This window comes from Prionailurus viverrinus, chromosome D4 (genome assembly GCF_022837055.1).
Source record: "Prionailurus viverrinus isolate Anna chromosome D4, UM_Priviv_1.0, whole genome shotgun sequence".
NCBI lineage: Eukaryota > Metazoa > Chordata > Mammalia > Carnivora > Felidae > Prionailurus > Prionailurus viverrinus.
The window spans coordinates 6,445,536-6,463,600 of record NC_062573.1 but is presented as its reverse complement, the minus strand read 5'-3'; the positions used below and the strand labels follow the sequence as shown (position 1 = coordinate 6,463,600).

Below are 18,065 nucleotides of genomic sequence, written 5' to 3'. Positions count from 1 at the left end.
TGTGTTTATGTAATTCCTTTATGTCTCACATGCGGTTGGTTTTCTTTCCAAACCTGAGCATTTCTGTGTCGTGGCGTAGTGACACGATGCAGATTTACATGCATAATCTTTTCAAACGCATTGCAGACAGAACACTGTGTTGCATTTGTTTAACACGTGTCCTGCTTGATGAATGATACACACAGTTGCTGCCTTCCATAAACTTGCCTGCAGCTAGAGTTAATGATGGGAAAGAAAAGAAGGGAGTAAAAAACCACAGCTTGATTTGAACAAGGCAAATGAAAAAAAAAAAAAAATTCCACAGCCTCCACGATTGCTGTTGTGGAAGGAAGAAAGCTAATGTGTACTGAGTGTCTGCTGTGTTGCCAGGCTTTGCTTTCTCATATTTTGTTTAGTGATCAACACAGGTACTTTCTAAAATGAAGCAGTATTTATTCCATTTTATAGATGAGGCTCAGAGAAGTAAAGTATCTTCCCCAGGTTCACACTGTTAGGATAGAGTCAAGATTTGAGCACAGGTCTGACACTAAAGCCCGTGCTTTTGCCATCCCTGCATTAATTCAACAAATTAGGAAACAAAAATAAAACCCCCCACAAATATTTATTGAGTTTCTGTGAGTTATTAGGTTCTCTTTGAGGTGTTGGGAATTTGTCGATGATTAAGACAGACAGGGTTCCTGCCTTCATAGACCTTACATTCTAGGGACTCATTGGGATATAAAGAAAATGCAGGGCCACTAATTAAAATGGCCCCAGCAAAGTTGACTTGAACCCAGATTGTCAAAGTGCTTGTTCACCTGTCCAAGAGAATTTTGTCATTTTTATCCTTTAACATAGATTAGCTTGAGAATCACAATAGCAGACATTGCTAATTGGTTATGGCACTCTTTCTTGCCTGACCCTAGATGGAGTCTATGAGCTTTCTTGACACAGTACTCCAAGCAGCTCCAACTAGTTGGTCAGTGTTGCTGTTTGAGAATAGCCTATTTGTCCTGAGGTGCTGATTAGCATCCCTTCAGTAAGGGGATACAGCCTGAGATGGAAATGCAATAGAAATATGTGCCTTTTTGTCTGAACAATGACTTTCAGAAGTCGTTTTGGGAAAATAACTGTAATTCCCTGAGTTTCTGTATCCTACCATATCAAATGAAAATATACATGTTTAGAATATTTTAGAAGAACTGACCTAGAAGCCAGTTCATTAATCCACTCATTCAACATGCATTTACTGAGCACTTTCCATGTACCCACACTGTAATTCTACTGTAAGGACATACATATTGAGGGATAGTTCTGCCCAGCTTGGAAGCCGCAGTGGATGTTCCCATGCCTCTGGGGGAAAGTTGTCTGGAAAGACTGGGGCAGACGGCGAAGGGAGTTGGTGGCAGTGAGATGCTACAGTTGAGTTCTCTGTCATTCAGAAGCTTCAGGAGAGGAGGATTTAGAGACTTGAGATCAGGCCACTTCTTCAAAGTAGAGGTTCTCCCTTTATTGCTAACTTTAGAAATGATTCATTTTATTAAGGAAAATGGCAGCCCTCTTGGCGGAGGAAAATTTCATTTCTTTATCCATCTCTTTTACTTACCTTCACCATTCCCTTTATATACCAGACCAATTCCACATTATTTTTGTCTATTTAAAAAAAATTAAATTCCACATGCTATGATTACTGAATACATTGGAAGGAAATACAAGGTAACGTCATTGGATGGAGGGTTGAGGCACCTGAGATCTCCTCCCGACTCTGCCGGTAACCAGAAGTATGGTGGGCAAGATCCTCATTCCACCGCCCTTGGCTCTCAGGGAAGACCGGATATGTGTGTAGGGTCCCTGTGTACATAGGAAGGGACTGAACTACATTGTGTCAGAGATCCCCGCTAGCTCCAACAGTCTGTGGTGGTCAGGAGTACCGTTTGAAGAATTTACTGTTTGAAGCAATGGTCACACTGTGTTCCATTCTGTGACAGCCTCCCAAAGGGATGATTCTTCTGCATGTGGACTTGCAGTTTGTCTTTTTTGACCTTATGCAGTACCTTAGGTCCTTGTAGAATTAAGGTCATGTCAAGATGAAATGGATAAGCTTTTTGGGCACTCCCTCAAAAACCAAAACAAAACAGGAGTGCAACAAACCCCATTCATTAAACCACAAAGTCTAGGGAGGAACTCAGGGCCAAGAATTGTCCCTGTGAATCCAAGTGAAGTACACCAGCTGTGGCCAAACCTAAACGTCTTTGAAAATGTCGGAGGCCTTCTTTTCTTGAATTCCACATTGCCATGCCAATGAAAGTGTCTTCCATCCACACTGCTTTATCTTGTCCTTTAGGATTTCATAGCAGGCATAGTTACATTGCTTGAGGTGAAGTGAAGCACGTTGGGAAATCCATATACCTTGTGCTGCCTGGCACAGTAGAGAGCAAGGCCGTATCAGAGAAGACCCTGAAGGATGTCATGCGGGACAACAGTGCGTCAGCTGACTGATGACATCAGCTCAGCCTTGTTTGCAGGATTTGCGCATTCTTACCTTTAATAGAATAAGTTTAGATGATAACGCCCCTTGCCTGGGTGTTACTGTGTGCCAGGCACAGAACAAGATGCATCGTTTGTGTTACCTCATTTAATCCTCCGGGAGATACAGGTACCGTGTGCTCTCAGATTACAACATGGAGACCTCAGGTCGAGATTGTTACCCAGGGTCACATGGTTAGCAGAGCAAGGATTTGGGCTGAGGTCTTTCTGACTCCAAAGCCCAGGCTTTTGACTGGTGTACCATACTGCCTTTCCTGGAGCACAGACCAGCAGAGACTCACTGCTCAAGCCAAAACACGAGTGAGGTCGGTGTGAGTGTAGATGCGAAGGAGTTAAATGTATTTACTCATTCTACATCGGCACTGGTATATTTTGAGTGTAAAATGTCAACTGGAATTTTTAATGTATAAAATCTTTCATCTGTCCTTACACCAATCTTTGTACAGACCAGCCCCCCTCCCTTGAGGATTTATTGTGGTTTTGATCTGTGTTGCCTCAAACCGTTGAAATCTTTTCAAAGAAGCAGAGCTGTTTTCTTTTTATTTTTTCCTCCTCTTTGCTTTTCTTCCCTCCCGCAGTACACTGGTACCAGGAGTGGACGTAGTTTGCTATTCAGCTTGATCAAAGCACTCTACACCAATGTAACTTCCTGATCTTACTGGTAACAGAACTAAATGTTTCCATGTTCTGCCAAGATGGGTTGCCAGTTATCGACAGAGGGCTTGCATCTGGTAATAATTATTTACTAATTCTGTTTACCTTTTGATCTGGTTTTCAGTGTACAGCTGCAGCTATCAAGGCTATAAGAGAAAGTGGAATGAATCTGAACCCAGAAGTGGAAGGGACGCTAATTCGGGTGCCCATTCCCAAGTAAGTTTGGTTAAAATTCACATCTTCTGATGCAGTGGGGCAGTTGTCCTCGGAAGGAAACCAACAGGCCAAGACACTGTTAGGCCCGCAGCGTATTTTACCTGTACTCTTACCCTGGCAAACTCCAGCATCCTTTGGGATCCAGTTTACCGATTCAGAAATATTTACTGCATGCCTACTACATGCTAGGGGCCGAAGATGCAGCAGTGAACCTGGCAAAGTCCTTGTCTCCGTTCCAGGCTGGGAACATTCCAGGCTGGGAAGGTGGGACACGTAAATAGTAAAGTCATCCCAGATAGTGAAATGCTGTGGGGAAAGTAATGGCGGTGGGACTCCACAGAGCGACTTGATGAAGGTGATGGTAGAGGGACAACTTAGCCTGGGAGAGCTCCTTAAGGAGGTAACGTTTTTGCTGAACCGAATGGGGAGGAAGAGCCAGGCTGGGGGAGGGGCTTTCCAGGCAGACTGAGCAGCCAGCACAAAAGACCTCGACACTCGTGTCCATTGAAGAGTTATTTTTTACATTAGTCCTTGCTTGTTGAAAAATTTAGGCATTAGAACAGAATATTGTTAATTATATAAATAGAACTTAGAGTTTTGAATGAACAAAAATGTATGTTTATTTTTAAATTAAAAAAGAAATCACAAGACTTTGGCATGTTTGAGAGGCAGAAAGCCAGTGTGCCTGAAAGTCAAGGAGGGAGAGAGAGGGAATGGAAGGTAGGCTTTTCAGGCCATGGTAAGGAGTTTGGGCTTTACTCTAATTGGAATGGGAAGCCACTAGAGGGGCTTAAGCAGAGAAATCTGATCCAATGTTGACTTTTTGGGGGTCTTTTTGGCTGCTGATTAACAAATGGAATATAGGGGGGCAGAGTAGACACAAAGAATAGTCAGGAGGCAACTGTGAGGGTCCAGGTGAGTTCGAAATCTTTGCAGATTCCAGGGCAGGCATGGTAGTTTCTCCTATAATCTCATTTCTTACTTATCTGTAAGTCCTTCTTCCTACGTGATGCCTCTTGGACAGCAGGTCCCAAGGGAGTGTTGAATTAATTCATTTAGTCATTCAACAGATATTTATTAAACACTAACTGCATGTCAGGCACTTTCCTGGTGGTTGAGATACAGCAGTAAACAAAATAAACAAGAAAAAGCCGCTGTCTTCCTGGGCTTACCTTATAGTCGAGTAGGTACAGTAGACAGAAAGGCTGACAAACCTATGATGTAATATCAAGTGAGGATGAGGACTATGAAAAAGAATAGCAGGGTAAGGGGATAGAGGATTGAGGTTTTTATTGTAGATAGGAAGGTTCAGAAGGAAGTGACGTTTGAGCAGAGACCTAGGTGAAGTGAATGAATGAAGCCTCCAAGTAACTAGAAGGGAAATAGAGTCTTTTTGTGCCACACATCACGTTGTATTTCTTCACATATATTGCCTCACTTCTCACACAGTCCTGTGAAGTACGTTTATTCCTGGTATGGAAATTTAGGCTCAGAGAGGTAAAGTAATATGTCTGAGATCACTCAGCTTATGCTAAAGCTGGGACCCAAGCCTAGCCTTAATTGATTCTAAAGCCTCATGATGTGCGCACACTAGCAATAAGAACCAATCCCGACACTGAGAGTCCAGGAACTTTCCCCACTGAACTTTTTTTCTGCTTTAGGACCAGAAAATGGCTGTTTTATTTCATTGTGTTCTCGTATTCTGTAAGTCAGAATTAACACTGTGCTTTGAAATCATGTGAATCGGGAGCAATATAACCTAGTGTTTAAGAACCAAGTAGACCTGGGTTCAAGTCCAGAACCTGTTTGCTTGGTTAGTTCATTAATTTTGCTCAGCCAGTTTTTACAAATGTAAAGGCTCTGTGCTGGAGGCTAGGGATGTACAAACCTGATGTTTGTCTTCATGGAGCTCACAGGCTGTGGCCAGGCCCCTTCTTTATATCATCTGCAGTTTATCCATGGAATATACTATTACCCACAGTTTATGGATGAAAAATTGAAATTCAAAGAAATTAAGGGACTCGCCAAGATCATATGGTCAGTAAGTGGCAGTCAGGATTCGAATCCTATTTCTCTGTTACTAGAGTACGTGCTCTTTATCCTGCACTGTCTTTATAGGTGGGTTATTCTGGAAAGTGCTATGTGTACTCATGGACAGCAGATGTAAGTAAGACTTGCAAGTGGAATAGATAATAGTCAGCAGGTTTATTTTTTAGTTCTTTTAAAAAATTTTTTTTTAATGTTTGTTTATTTTTGAGACCAAAAAAGAGACAGAGTGCAAGCAGGGGAGGGGCAGAGAGAGAGGGCGACACAGAATCTAAGGCTCCAGGGTCTGGGCTCTGGGCACAGAGCCCCACATGGGGCTTGAACCCAGAAACCACGAGATCATGACCTGAGCTGAAGTCGGACGCTTAACCGACTGAGCCACCCAGGTGCCTCTATTTTTTAGTTCTTGTTCTTTTGTCTGCAAAATCTTGGAAAAGTCACTTAACCTCCATAAGCCTCAGTTTCCTCATATACCAGATGAAGAGATTGTTCTCAGTGGCCTGCCAGGTCCCTCTGAACTTTAAAGTTCTGTGATACTGTGAATTTCTGCTGCTGAATGCTCATTGCTCACTTAGATTCTCCTTAGAGTGGCCTGGTTGTGTATCATATTCTTCTTTCAAAGACCTAGTTTACATAATGTGCACCTCTGCAGCCCCTCAGGAGTTAACGGTTGCCCTTGTGCATTGTATGTAAGTTTGAAGGATCAGTGAGTTTTGCTTAAATTTCCAAAGACTTGGGGATCTGTTACATTATATTTTACATTATTTTATGTTGGTTAATGGGAGTAATCTAAGAGAAAGTTGACGGACCAAAACCGTCTGCTCCTGCAAACCTCATTTTTTATACACTTACTTCCCTTTGACAAGGTGGTAAGGTCATGAGGCCCCTTACTGAATTATACGTTTGGTAGTTTTCCAGATAAAAAATGAATGATCTGTTCTTCATTATGGAGCCTGTGTCACATGAGAGGATAAAGGTTGATTTAGACGTAAAGAGGACCAAGGTTTTTATTTGGTTTTGGCAGTGACTTCCACATGACTGTGGCCACGTCACCCTAGCAGCTTGCTGTCTGCTAGTTCCTTACTTGGAAAATAAGTGAAATAATACATAATGATAGGTAGAGATTTGGTGGGATTAGTAGAGAAAATAGATTAGGTCGTATGATCTCCTTAGGGGAAAGAAATTATGTAAATATAAGATACTGATATTATTTCAGTAAACTTAATTTTCTAGGTATATATAATTCTAGTTGAGAAGGGAAGAAATGAGGAAGGGAACTAATATATTGAGTACCTACTATGTCCCAGGGCCTGTTAGGTGCTTGACATAGCTGGAGAAAGTGGGAGAGTATAGGGTTAAAGTCTGCCTTGGTATCACAGAAGCATGCAGTTGAGTTCATCCACTTTTGTAGCTGTGTGACAATGGCACCTGTCCCCACCTCTCTGAATCTCTGGGAGATTACTTGTAAAGTATTTACAGGGCTTGCGTGTGGTTATTGGGAGATTACAGTGAGTTAACGTACACAAAGATTTTGCTGTTTGGCCGGCACCCAGTGAATGAATGCTAGCAAATGTTCCTCTACTCCCTTTCATAGATAGGTCAGAACATAATTCCCTTTTAAGGACGAGGAAACAGATTCAGAGAAGTGAGGCATCGGTTCCGGGTCAGATAGTTGGTAATTGGCAAAGCTGTGAGGAGGAAAATAGTACACTAAGCTTACATGAGGTGATTGGGAGGTGAGATTGAACCAGAGGCATACATCCCTAGGATCAGTTTCTGATTACAAAATTTCAAGTTTGGTTCTAGGAAAATGTGCCCTTCCTGATGATCTTGACTCTTCCTCTGCCTAATGATCCGTCTGCAAGTTTTCTGGTCTTAACTCTGGCTGCCCACCGCTAAGTTTTATTTGCAGTTGCAGCAGATCTCAGCTGGTACCTCGCCTTCATTATATTTCTCTGATTCTTTTATTCTTATTTAAATGAGTCTACTGAGTATGTTGACTCTTAACTGGAATCTGCCTCTGATCCTTTTGGGAATTAGGGGGAAGATAAATCCTAAATCGACAACAGGTCAGACCTGGAGCTGTCTTTCACAGCCTCTGGGAACCCAGCCTCGTGTGGTTGCGTGCGGTTCTTCTCAGTTCAGTACCGCGGAGCCTGAGGCTGGGCTGTGTCTGCCCCCACTGGCAGTGCGTATAGTTTTTGTTTTCTTCTCTGGCCAGCACTCTTTGATTTAGAGAAGTCAGCCTACTGGATAGATTCTTTGACCATTCCTGTTAATCAGGTGTACTGAAATCATTTCTTCTACTTTCCTTTCATATCTATGTAGTCAAATTTTGGGTGCTGTTTATCAGTCACCTGCTCTGCAGGTGCAGCACCTGAGGGTGCCGTGCTGAATGCTTTGTAGTTTCGTCTTGTTCTCATTACACTCCCATGAGGCCAGGAGATTATTCTTAACGCCCATTTGACTGGGAAGACAACGGAAGCTCATGGAAGGTGAACATCTGCCGTCATAAAGCTAAGTGGCAGAAGCATGGTTAGAACTCGGGCCTCACTATTTTAACTGCCTGTTGCCTGTTCTCGTCTCCTGGTGGCACATCTCTCTGGAATATCACTCTTTCACTTCTTAATCAGGGACTCTGAAAAGTTTTGAGCAGGAGGTCTTTTTGCATCAGGCCAGATTTCTGCCCCTACCCCATTCATATCTTTACTATGCCCCCACACAAACAAGCAAGCAAACACACACTCCCTTGCTCATTGTTCTATCAAATCTCAGGGAGAAAACCACACACAGTAGAAGGAAGCTGCTTGGTGGAGAGCACTGACTGACTGCATGTCTGCCTTGAAAGAAACCTGTAAGGAATCATGAACTCACTGAAGAGATAAAAGCACGTGTGATTGACTCACTCCCTGCTGAGGCTGCGTTCTTCCTTGATTGTCCTCCTCTTTTGTTATTTTTCATCAATGTCCGCATCGATTTAATTTTAAGTAGAATTAAAGAAAAAATTAAAATACCTCCATCCTGTTCTCCATGGGGAACCACTCTTAGCACCTTGATTTTCTAGATTTTTTTTTCCTGTGCAGATTCAAACACATGCCTATATCTCCTCCTTTTTCTTGTAATGATAAGGGATTAAATTATACATACTGTTCTGCCCTTGTTTTTTTAACTTAACAATGTGTCATTACTCTCTGATGAGTAAGAGTGAGAATTCTTCCTCACTCTTTTTAAAGGATGCATAGTGGTTACATTTTACATACAGCATTAACTAGTTCCCAGTTGTTGAATGTCTTTGTTGTTGAAAGTTTTTCTCTTTGACTAACAGTGTCCTAATGATCTTCAAGGTGTACTTCCTGTTCTACTGGGAGTGGGAAGGGAGGGGCGCTGGAATTGGGAAACAAGTGAACAGACCGTGGGGAGCCTTAGTGTTGCTACTGCTGCTTGATTGCCTGAGTGCTTGTTTGCAACAGTGTGCTGCATATTGCTGAGCTTCTTAGAGACGGGGACATTTCAGGGCCAGACAGCAGTCTGCAGCTCCCCCAAGTGACCCCTCCAGGGGTCCTCAGACCCAAACTGCTTTCCTCAGTCTATTGATTTAAATGTTAAACTCATCCCAAAACACCCTTGTAGAAACATCCAGAATAATGTGTGACCAAATATCTGGGCAGCCTGTGGCCTAGTTAAATTGACACATAAAATTAACCATTGTAGTTTTATAGATCATTTCAAGGATTTTAGCTTTTGCTTGGAAGGGAACGGGAAGTCGGTGAATGGAGGGTTTTGAGCTAGGAGTGACATGATCTGAATTAGGTTTTCAAAGGATCGTAATGGTGGCTGTTTTGAGAATTCTGCTGTAGGAAGGCAAGGGTGAAGGCAGGGTTCATTTAGGGGCTATTGCAGTAATCCAGGCATGATGATGGCCTGGACTAGCTTAGTAATGTGGACTTGGTAAGAAGTGGTCTGCCTCTGGATTACATTGTAAAGAAAAAGCTGCCAGGATTTGCTAACAGATTAGTTGTGGATTTAGAAAGAAAGGACTAAATATAAACATGCCTCCAAGAGTTTTGGCCTGAGTACCTGGAAGGATGGGATTACTCCTCACTGACAGGACAGACTGTGGGAGGGCAAATTGGGTGTGGGGGGAAGAGCAGGTTTTGTCTGTGTTTATCTTGGAATACTATTAGATACCTACGTGGGGAGGTCAAGTAGGTTGTTTGATCTGTAAGTTTAGAGCTCAGAGGACAGGTGTGGACCAGGGAGAGAAATCTGGGAAGTATGACCCTGTAGAGGAGGCCGTGAAATTAGGTGACTTTTTTTTTTTTTTTTTTAGGTTATTTATTTTGAGAAAGACAGTACACCCAAGCACGGGAGGGGCACAGAGAGAAAGAGAGAGAGAGAGAGAGAAACAGAGAATCCCAAGCAGGCTCTGTGCTATCAGAGCCTGATGCGGAGCTCGATCCACGAACCGTGACATTATGACCTGAGCTGAAATCAAGATTTGGACACTTAACTGACTGAGCTACCCAGGTGCCCTGAGGTGGCATTATTTTAGACAGGAACGTAGATCATGAAGAGAAGGGGTTTGGTGGCTATGGCCTTGATGCTTGACTTTCAAGATTTATGGGTCAAGGCAGTGAGGAGAAACCAGCAAAGGAGACTGAGACTAAGTGGCCAGACAACCAGGAGGGCGTGGAGTCCAGGAAACCGAGCAAAGTGTTTAAAAAAAATTTTTTTTTAATGCTTACTTATTTTGAGACAGAGAGTGAACTGGGGAGGGGCAGAGAGAGAGGGAGACGCAGAATCTGAAGCAGGCTCCAGGCTCTGAGCTGTTAGCACAGAGCCCGACGTGGGACTAGGACTCAAGAACCAAGAGATCATGACCTGAACTGAAGTCAGATGCTTAACCAACTGAGCACCCAGGCGCCCCAACAGAGCAAAGTATTTTATTATTTTTTTTTTTAATTTTTTTTTTTCAACGTTTATTTATTTTGGGACAGAGAGAGACAGAGCATGAATGGGGGAGGGGCAGAGAGAGAGGGAGACACAGAATCGGAAACAGGCTCCAGGCTCTGAGCCATCAGCCCAGAGCCTGATGCGGGGCTCGAACTCACGGACCACGAGATCGTGCCCTGGCTGAAGTCGGACGCTTAACCGACTGCGCCACCCAGGCGCCCCGTGAGCAAAGTATTTTAAAGAGGAGGGAGTCATCGGCTATGCTGAACATGGCTGGTAAGTCCAGGGAGAGAAGGTCTGAGAATATTCACTGCATTTAACGACCTGATTTATCCATCACTTAATGTCTTCGTAGAAAGGAAAGCACAAGGGCTTTGGGGTTCAAATCCCTGTTGCGTCACTCTAGCTTTGTCAGCTTGGGTCCTCTGAGAAGCAGATGGATGCCAGGACAGAATCAGATGTGCAAGAGGTTTATGGGAGGAAATGCCTGCGAGAGAGACTGAGCACAGGTCTACTGCCAGTGAAGAAAGGAAGAGAGGGGGATTGGGTGGGAGAAGACTCACACAGCACCCCTGAGAAAGTCACCTAGGCTGAAGGGGCATTCCTGAGCAGGTTGCCTATTAAAGGAGTCCCTCTGTCACGTGGTCATTGCCTAGCAGCAGTCTGGAGAATGTGCGCATTGCTCAATTGTTGGAAGCTTCAGCCTCCTTATCTGTAAAATGGGAATGATTTTTATGGTTGTGAGGAGTAATGCGATATTATATGGGTTGCTCTTAGTGTGGGGCTTGGCATGTCATAGGTACTTAATCAGTTTTAATTGCTGTATCTTACACTTTTTGACTTTCTCTAATTCTCTTGGTTAAGAGTTCTTGGAAGCCGTCTTTTTCTGATTATTTGGAAGTAAAACCAGTGATACTTGACTTCTGTTTACTGACTGCTCTTTTAGTCCTTAACTCTCACCCTCTTCCTCACCAACTTCTACCCCCAATGCCATGTTCATTTTTTTCTATCCTCCATTTTTAGGGATGGGAGGAGTGGAGTCATTATGTTGTAATTATCTTGGAATTTCAGTTACTCGGGAACACTGTAGTTTGATTGTTAACGAGCATTCAGTTTGTTCTTTGAATGTGAATTGTGGCGAATACAACCTCCTAGGACGTCTATCCCAAATAAGAAAGTCTGATGACCAGTCCTGCCTATGGTGTGGGATATGCTTCGTGTTTCTGGTGAGCAGAGGGACCTTGGCTCTTGTCACCCTCAGCCCACTGAGCTGCTCCACAGGGCCTCCCAACAGCCAGACAGTTGCCATTGTTGGCTTCCGCTTTTCCTTCGGGCATCGTCAGGGGCGATAGACCTTATGCCCAGGCTAGGCCCCTTCCCCCAGATTTGTTCTGAGGTGACAGCACGGAGGAGAAGTCTACTCAGGATCAGACCTGGCTATTTTACCAGATACCAGTAAAAAGCCCTGAGTTACAGTTCTCCTAGCCTGAATTTCCTTTCCCAGGTAGTTTTCCCCCACCATATCCTGACATATGGTTTCTCATGAACGATGGCCAGGTTTTTCCAGGGAAAGCAAGCCAGGTAAGGCAGGGTGGTCCCCAGGCTGAGTTAACCACAGGCAGGGAGCTGTAGTGCAGCCTGGGAGAGCCAGCATTGAAAGCTGGGGGAACCAAGCTTATAGTCAGAAGAACTGTGAAAAGAAAACCAATAAAAAGAGTTCTGTGAGCTTACGCTAGTTATTTCAGTTCCCTGAGTCTCAGTGTCCTCATCTGTAGAATAGGATAATAGCCGTATTTACTTTTATGAAGATTTATTGGGAGAAAGTGCTGAGATGGATAAAGGGGAGGGGGAGCAGCACTAGAGGGGAGAGCCTTTGGACCATGGATGCAGGCCTGACACCCGTGAAGAGAGGAAAGAAAGTCAGCGAGGGTGAATGTTAGTTTTTAAGTTGTCGCTATCAAGGTAGCTGCTGTTAAGGAACCTTCTGTGTTACCTGTTACGGGGAGCCCTATCATCACTGCCATTCCCCAGGTGAAGAAACATGTGCCACCGTCATTACGTTTTCCATCCAGGAGACAAGCCCTGTTCAGTGACAAGAACCAAGTAGGCACGTGACCTTGCTTAACTGCTTTATTGAGATATAATTCACCCATTTAAAGTGTACAATTCAGTGGTTTTTGGTATATTCAGAGAGTTGTACAACATTCACCACAATCAATTTTAGGACATTTTACATCAAAAAGAGACTTTGTACCCACTAGCAGTCACTCCCAGCTTTACCCAATCCCCTTGCCCCACTTGGGATTGCTGTAGGCAACCATTAATCTGCTTTCTGTCTATAGATTTCCCTGTTCTGAGCATTTCATAAAAATGGAATTACACATTATGTGGTGTTTGGTGACTGGCTCTTTTCACTTAGCATAATGTTTTCAGGGTCCATCCATGTTCTAGCATGTATAAGTACTTCATTCTTTTTAGTGCCAAATAATATTCCATTGTATGGACATTTTATTTATCCATTCGTAAGTTGATGAACGTTTGAGCTGTTATGAATAATGTGCTGCCGTGAGCATCATTGCACAAACTTTTGTATAAACATACTTTCAGTTCCCTTGAGTGTATACGTAAGAGTGGAGTTGCTGGGTCATATGACAGCTCTGTTTAACTTTTTGAGGATCTGCCAAACTTCTCCACAGGGGCTGCACATGTTACATTCCCACCAGTAATGTGTGAGGGCTCCGGTTTCTCCATCTTCTTGCCAACACTTGTTGTTTCAGTTCATTTTTATTATTATTACCACCATCCCGATGGGTATGAAGTGGTATCTCATTGTAGTTTTGATTTGTATTTCCGTAATGACTGCTGGTGTTGAGTGTCTTTTCATGTGCTTGTTTGGCATTTCTGTATCTTTAGAAAAATGTCTGCTGCAGTTCTCTACCTGTCTTTAAGTTGAGTGGTTTGTCCTTTTATTGGGTTGTAAGAGTTCTTTATATATTCTGGATACTAGACTTTTAGGTGTATGATTTTCATCTCCCTTTGTTTCTTTTTTTTTTTTAGAAAGAGAGTGAGCGTGAGTGGGGGAAAGGGTGAGAGGGAGAGAGAGAGAGTCATAAGCAGGCTCTACACTCAGCGTGGAGCCCAATGCGGGGCTCGATCCCATGATCCTGGCATCATGGCTTGAGCTGATGTCAAGAGTTGGATGTTCAACCGACTGAGCCACCCAGGCACCCCTCATCTCTCTTAATCGCAAAAATGGTACCCATTTATTGTAAAAACTCAAATCCTACAGAAAAATAAAACATTCTCTTGTGGTCCCCCAAATGTTCTTCCATAAAGTAACTATTGGTAAGTTTAATGTATATCCTTCCAAATTATAAAAGAGGTGTATACCCACCTACACACATACACACACACACACACACACACACACACACACACACACACGTATTTAAGTTAACATAAATGAAATTGAGTATTTGCTTTTTTCACGGTGATCTCACTGTTGCAGACAAATACCCTTTTGAGATGGGTGTGATACAGATGTAATCCTGGGGCATCAGAAAGTTTAATTCGTTCGGGATCACAGATTAGTAAGTGGAGGAGTCATTATTCAGATGGAATCTGTCTGCTTCCAAAGCCCATGTTCTCGCCACACTGTCGTCTTGCTTGTCAGGCTGCCAGCGTGGAACCTGTCTTCCTGCTCTGTGGCCTCCTTGTCTAGCTGCCGTATCGCCTAGTGGCTCTTGTACTGGAGAAGTGTGTATGATGGGTACATTCCAGGAAATACCCTTTTCTTACACAACCCACACACGTACGGACCTTTAGCAGTCTTGAAAGGGAAAAAAAGGTGAGAGAAGAATGCCTAATGACCTCATTTGGGCTGGGGCGGCCACAGACTGCGTTTGAGCAACGACAGCTGCTTTTCCTTCCCCTTTCTTCCCACCGCCTGCTTGCCATCGCTGCTTTCTCAGGGCCACTCATTGTGCTGGATGAGGTCCATCCGGCACATTGTTTCTCTGTGCCTTCCAGTCCTGCAGGGGCCTCCGTGCGGTGTTAGGGTGCCCGCCTTCTCCTCTGTGGTGTTGCTTCCTACCCGGCCTGCAGCTTGTTAGGCTCGCCTCCTGCTATTTCGGGATCCACGTGTGTGAAACGGGCCTGCTCCCAGCACATAAGTTCTGGTTGAAACACATAAGAAAGTGCAATCCGGAATTGAGTGGAGCATGGACTGAGGAGAAAGTGCCACCAACACCTGTGTAAAAGCTGCACCCCAAAGGACAGGCTCCTCTTCTCCCTGCCCCTCCTCTGTCCTCTCCCCTTCATGTCCTGCCCCTGTTATAGAACATGGCAATTGACTGCTGAGGTCCGATCACTTTTCCATTGCAGTCCTTTCTGGATTCCCTTTCTCCTTTCTTCCCGCTGCACTTGGACTTATAGGGGAGCTGGAGCAATAGTAATGAACTGTATATCTAAGCAGGCCTTAACGTAAGAGCAGTGCTATTCCGATCACTTCCACCAGTAAGAATAGCTGCTTCGATTTGTCTGGCACCAACAAAGAATGCAAGGGCCATCTGCACTGGGCTCGGATCCCAGGTCTACTAGGAACTTGCTGAGTGGCCTTGGGCAGGTTACTTGATCTGGCTGAGCCTCCCTTTTCTTATCTGTGAAATCCAGGTAGTAGTGCCAGTGTGTCATAAGAGCGTTGTGAGGATTTATGGAGCTAATGCATGGAGAGTGTATCAGCTCAGAGGCTGGCACAGGGGAAGAGCTCTGCAAATGTTAGTAATCATTATTTTTACTGAAGGGGAGCAGGTTCCATCCGAGTCATGTCTAGGCGAATGCAAGTGTGATAATAATAAGGTTCTTCCTTATCTCACTATCGTGCTTTATTTTCGTTCTAGCTCTTCTGTTTCATTTTATGGATTTATTATTTCTCTGTGTCAGCTGTATCCCTAGCCCCGAAACAGGGCTTAGTGCGTAGTAAGTATGCAAAAATGCCATCAGTGTTTATGGAATAATGGGATTAAATGAATATGAGCACTTGCTGTATGCCCACTGCTATTCCAGATGCTACTCGTATCAGCTAATATATTCCTAACAGTCTTTTGAGGTAGGTATATTATTATGCCTCTTTTACAGATGAAGAACCTGAGTCATAGGGGAATGGAGCTCTTTGGGCCCAGTGTCACACAGTAAGTGGAAAAGCAGGCAGTCTTTCTCTGAGCCAGGGCTTGACCCCCTGTGCTGTGCACTCGCTCAGTAGGAGACATCACCATTATTTTTATCACTGATATTATCAATAGCTTTTAAGTAGTTAATACCTACACGGTCAGCATTCTTTAACCATCCTCTCTCATTTGCTCCTAACACTCACTGTGGAAGAAAGGTAACATTTTTATTACTCCCCCTTCATGTGACAGTTGAGGAAATAAGAACAGATAGTGTTTATTGAGCACATCGCCGTGTGCCAGCATGTTTATGAGCTCTTCTAATCCTCACAACAATCTCATTAAGTTAATGGTATTACACGCATTTGACAGATGGGAAAACTGAGGCAAAGAGGTAGAATGACTTGCCCAGGGCCGTGCAGCTAAGATGTGATGGATCTGAGCCTCAAACCCCAGCAGTCGGGCTTTAGGGACTGCTCTCCTGTGTGCCCACTGGGCATCTTCTCAATTCAGAGAGGACAAGTTATGTGTACACAGTTACCCAGCTTGTAAGTGGCGGGGCTGGGATTGGAAATCAAGTCTGCCTTTACCACCAGACCCGTGTTCTTTCTCTACCTGTGTGTAACTTGGGTTTCCATCCTGCTGGGGTGACAGGAAGAAGTCAGCAGACTTAATCACGGTCACTCTGCTGAGAATGTGGAGATGTGGCCCCCGACCTCACCTCCTTTCTCTTTCCATCCTGCTGGGCTGTATTTCAGCACAGTATGTCTGGGTCAGCCAGGCCTTTAAGAGGCTCGGGACGGTCGTCAGAAAGCAGGTGGCCAGTTTTGTCCCCAGAGAGAACTGAAGTTACCGCTGGTGGTAGAAGTCCCTCCAAAGTGCGCGTATGATTTTCTTTGGGCTAAAAGGACACCTGATGTCCTTAGGAGACATCAGTGTATATGAAACAGGCTGGTGAGCTGGCAGTGGCGGGGGTGAGGCAAGAGGGGATGGGGAAGTTGTATACCTAGAAGCATAGGAAGTCTGGCTGGGCTACACAAACAAAAACATTTCCTTCAGGGCCAGTGGCCCCAAGGCATCGGGCAGCGCCCACCGGCAAACAATAAAGTCGGGCGTGTGTCCGCAGCTGATTGCGGGCTGATGTCCCTACTGGGGGGGGGGGGGGGGCTCCCAGAAGCCGGTGAGGCGGTGGTGAGGTTTCTCTCGGTGGAGCTGTCAGAGATGTGTTTTGATGGGCTGTTCCTTGGATGTGCAGCTTCCTTCCCCCTCAGCCCGACCCCCACAGCTGCTGGAGCCCAACTCACACCTCCCACCGCCTGCTCTCCTCTGTTCCCATTCTTTCCCTCTCCGCTTAAGCTGCTAAATCCTTTTGACGGTTTTCTCCCTCACGATTCATGTCCTGTTAGTATCCCCAAGCCCTGGAGAGCCTGTGGTAAGAGTAAGAATGCAGCCACCCTGCAGTGAGTGCCTATGGTGCACCCGCTGGCCGTGTGCCAGCCCCTTGCCACCACCATTTCATTTAATCCTTGCTTCTGCCCCCATAGTAACATTCTTCCTCCCGCTTCACACGTGGAGAGCCAGTTTGGAGATGTTGAACAGCATGCTGACAGTTCTGAGGCTGACAAGCAGCAGAGTGAGGATTCCAATTTGAGGTCTTCTTGGCTTTAAAGCATGTTTTCCCCACCTTTTAAAGACCCCTGTAAGTAACCAGTGATCCTTGTGAAGTCTAGTGTCTGACATATCATAACTGGGTTTTACTGTAACTGCCCACGCTGAGCACAGCTTCCTCTAATACACACCTGGTGGATAGCTTTGTACATGTGTCCAGTTCTCGCTGAAACAATAGGAAGTATCATTTCAATCCGGGTGATTCTCTGCTGTGTGAGTTACCATCAGGGCATGCCCTGTGCTTATTGTTCATGCTCAAGGAATTTTGCAGGAAGGCCCCCATCCAGGATGTTACTGGAAGACCTGCCTGGTGGAGTATGTGCAAACAAAGTGTGACCCTGCCAGCTCAGCCAAAACCCCTGCCTTATGTGGGGAGGCTCTCTGACCCTAGCGGAAAAGGCTGCTGTCTTCATCATCCAGCCAAGAAGCTGTTCCAGGGTGCGTCCACTGCTTTCCATCTGCCTGCCTACAGACTCCTGGGTAGACTTCTGCCATGTGCTTAGATCTTGTTTGTACATCACTGTCTACACAAAATACAAATCTAGTCACGTTTCCTGGGCCTCACTCAGGCTCCTGGAACTCCACATTGTTCTTAGAATAATCTGCTAGGACTCTTTTAGACTTGTTTATTGTGGTAAGATATACATCCAAATTTACCATTACTGGGGCGCCTGGGTAGCTCACTAGTCAAGTGTCCGACTTGGGCTCAGGCTGTGATCTCACCATTCGTGAGTTTGAGCCCCGCGTCAGGCTCTGTGCTGACAGCTCAGAGCCTGGAGCCTACTTCAGATTCTGTGTCTCCCTCCCTCTGCCCCTCCCCCTCTCACACTCTGTCTC

The 18,065-nt window shown here is 44.8% G+C and overlaps 1 protein-coding gene across 10 annotated transcripts in view; it reads left to right on the top strand.

Annotated features, from left to right (window-relative positions):
- Positions 1-18,065, top strand: part of MRRF (mitochondrial ribosome recycling factor) — a 52,937-nt gene that overhangs the window by 19,758 nt on the left and 15,114 nt on the right. For 9 of the 10 annotated variants that reach the window (XM_047829612.1, XM_047829611.1, XM_047829621.1 and 6 more), the window contains one exon: positions 3,305-3,396. In XM_047829612.1, coding sequence (XP_047685568.1) covers positions 3,305-3,396 — 92 coding nt within the window. Of the gene's footprint in view, positions 1-3,304; positions 3,397-8,217; positions 8,366-18,065 lie in introns of those variants that run through there. The other variant, XM_047829613.1, reaches the window with a different exon arrangement.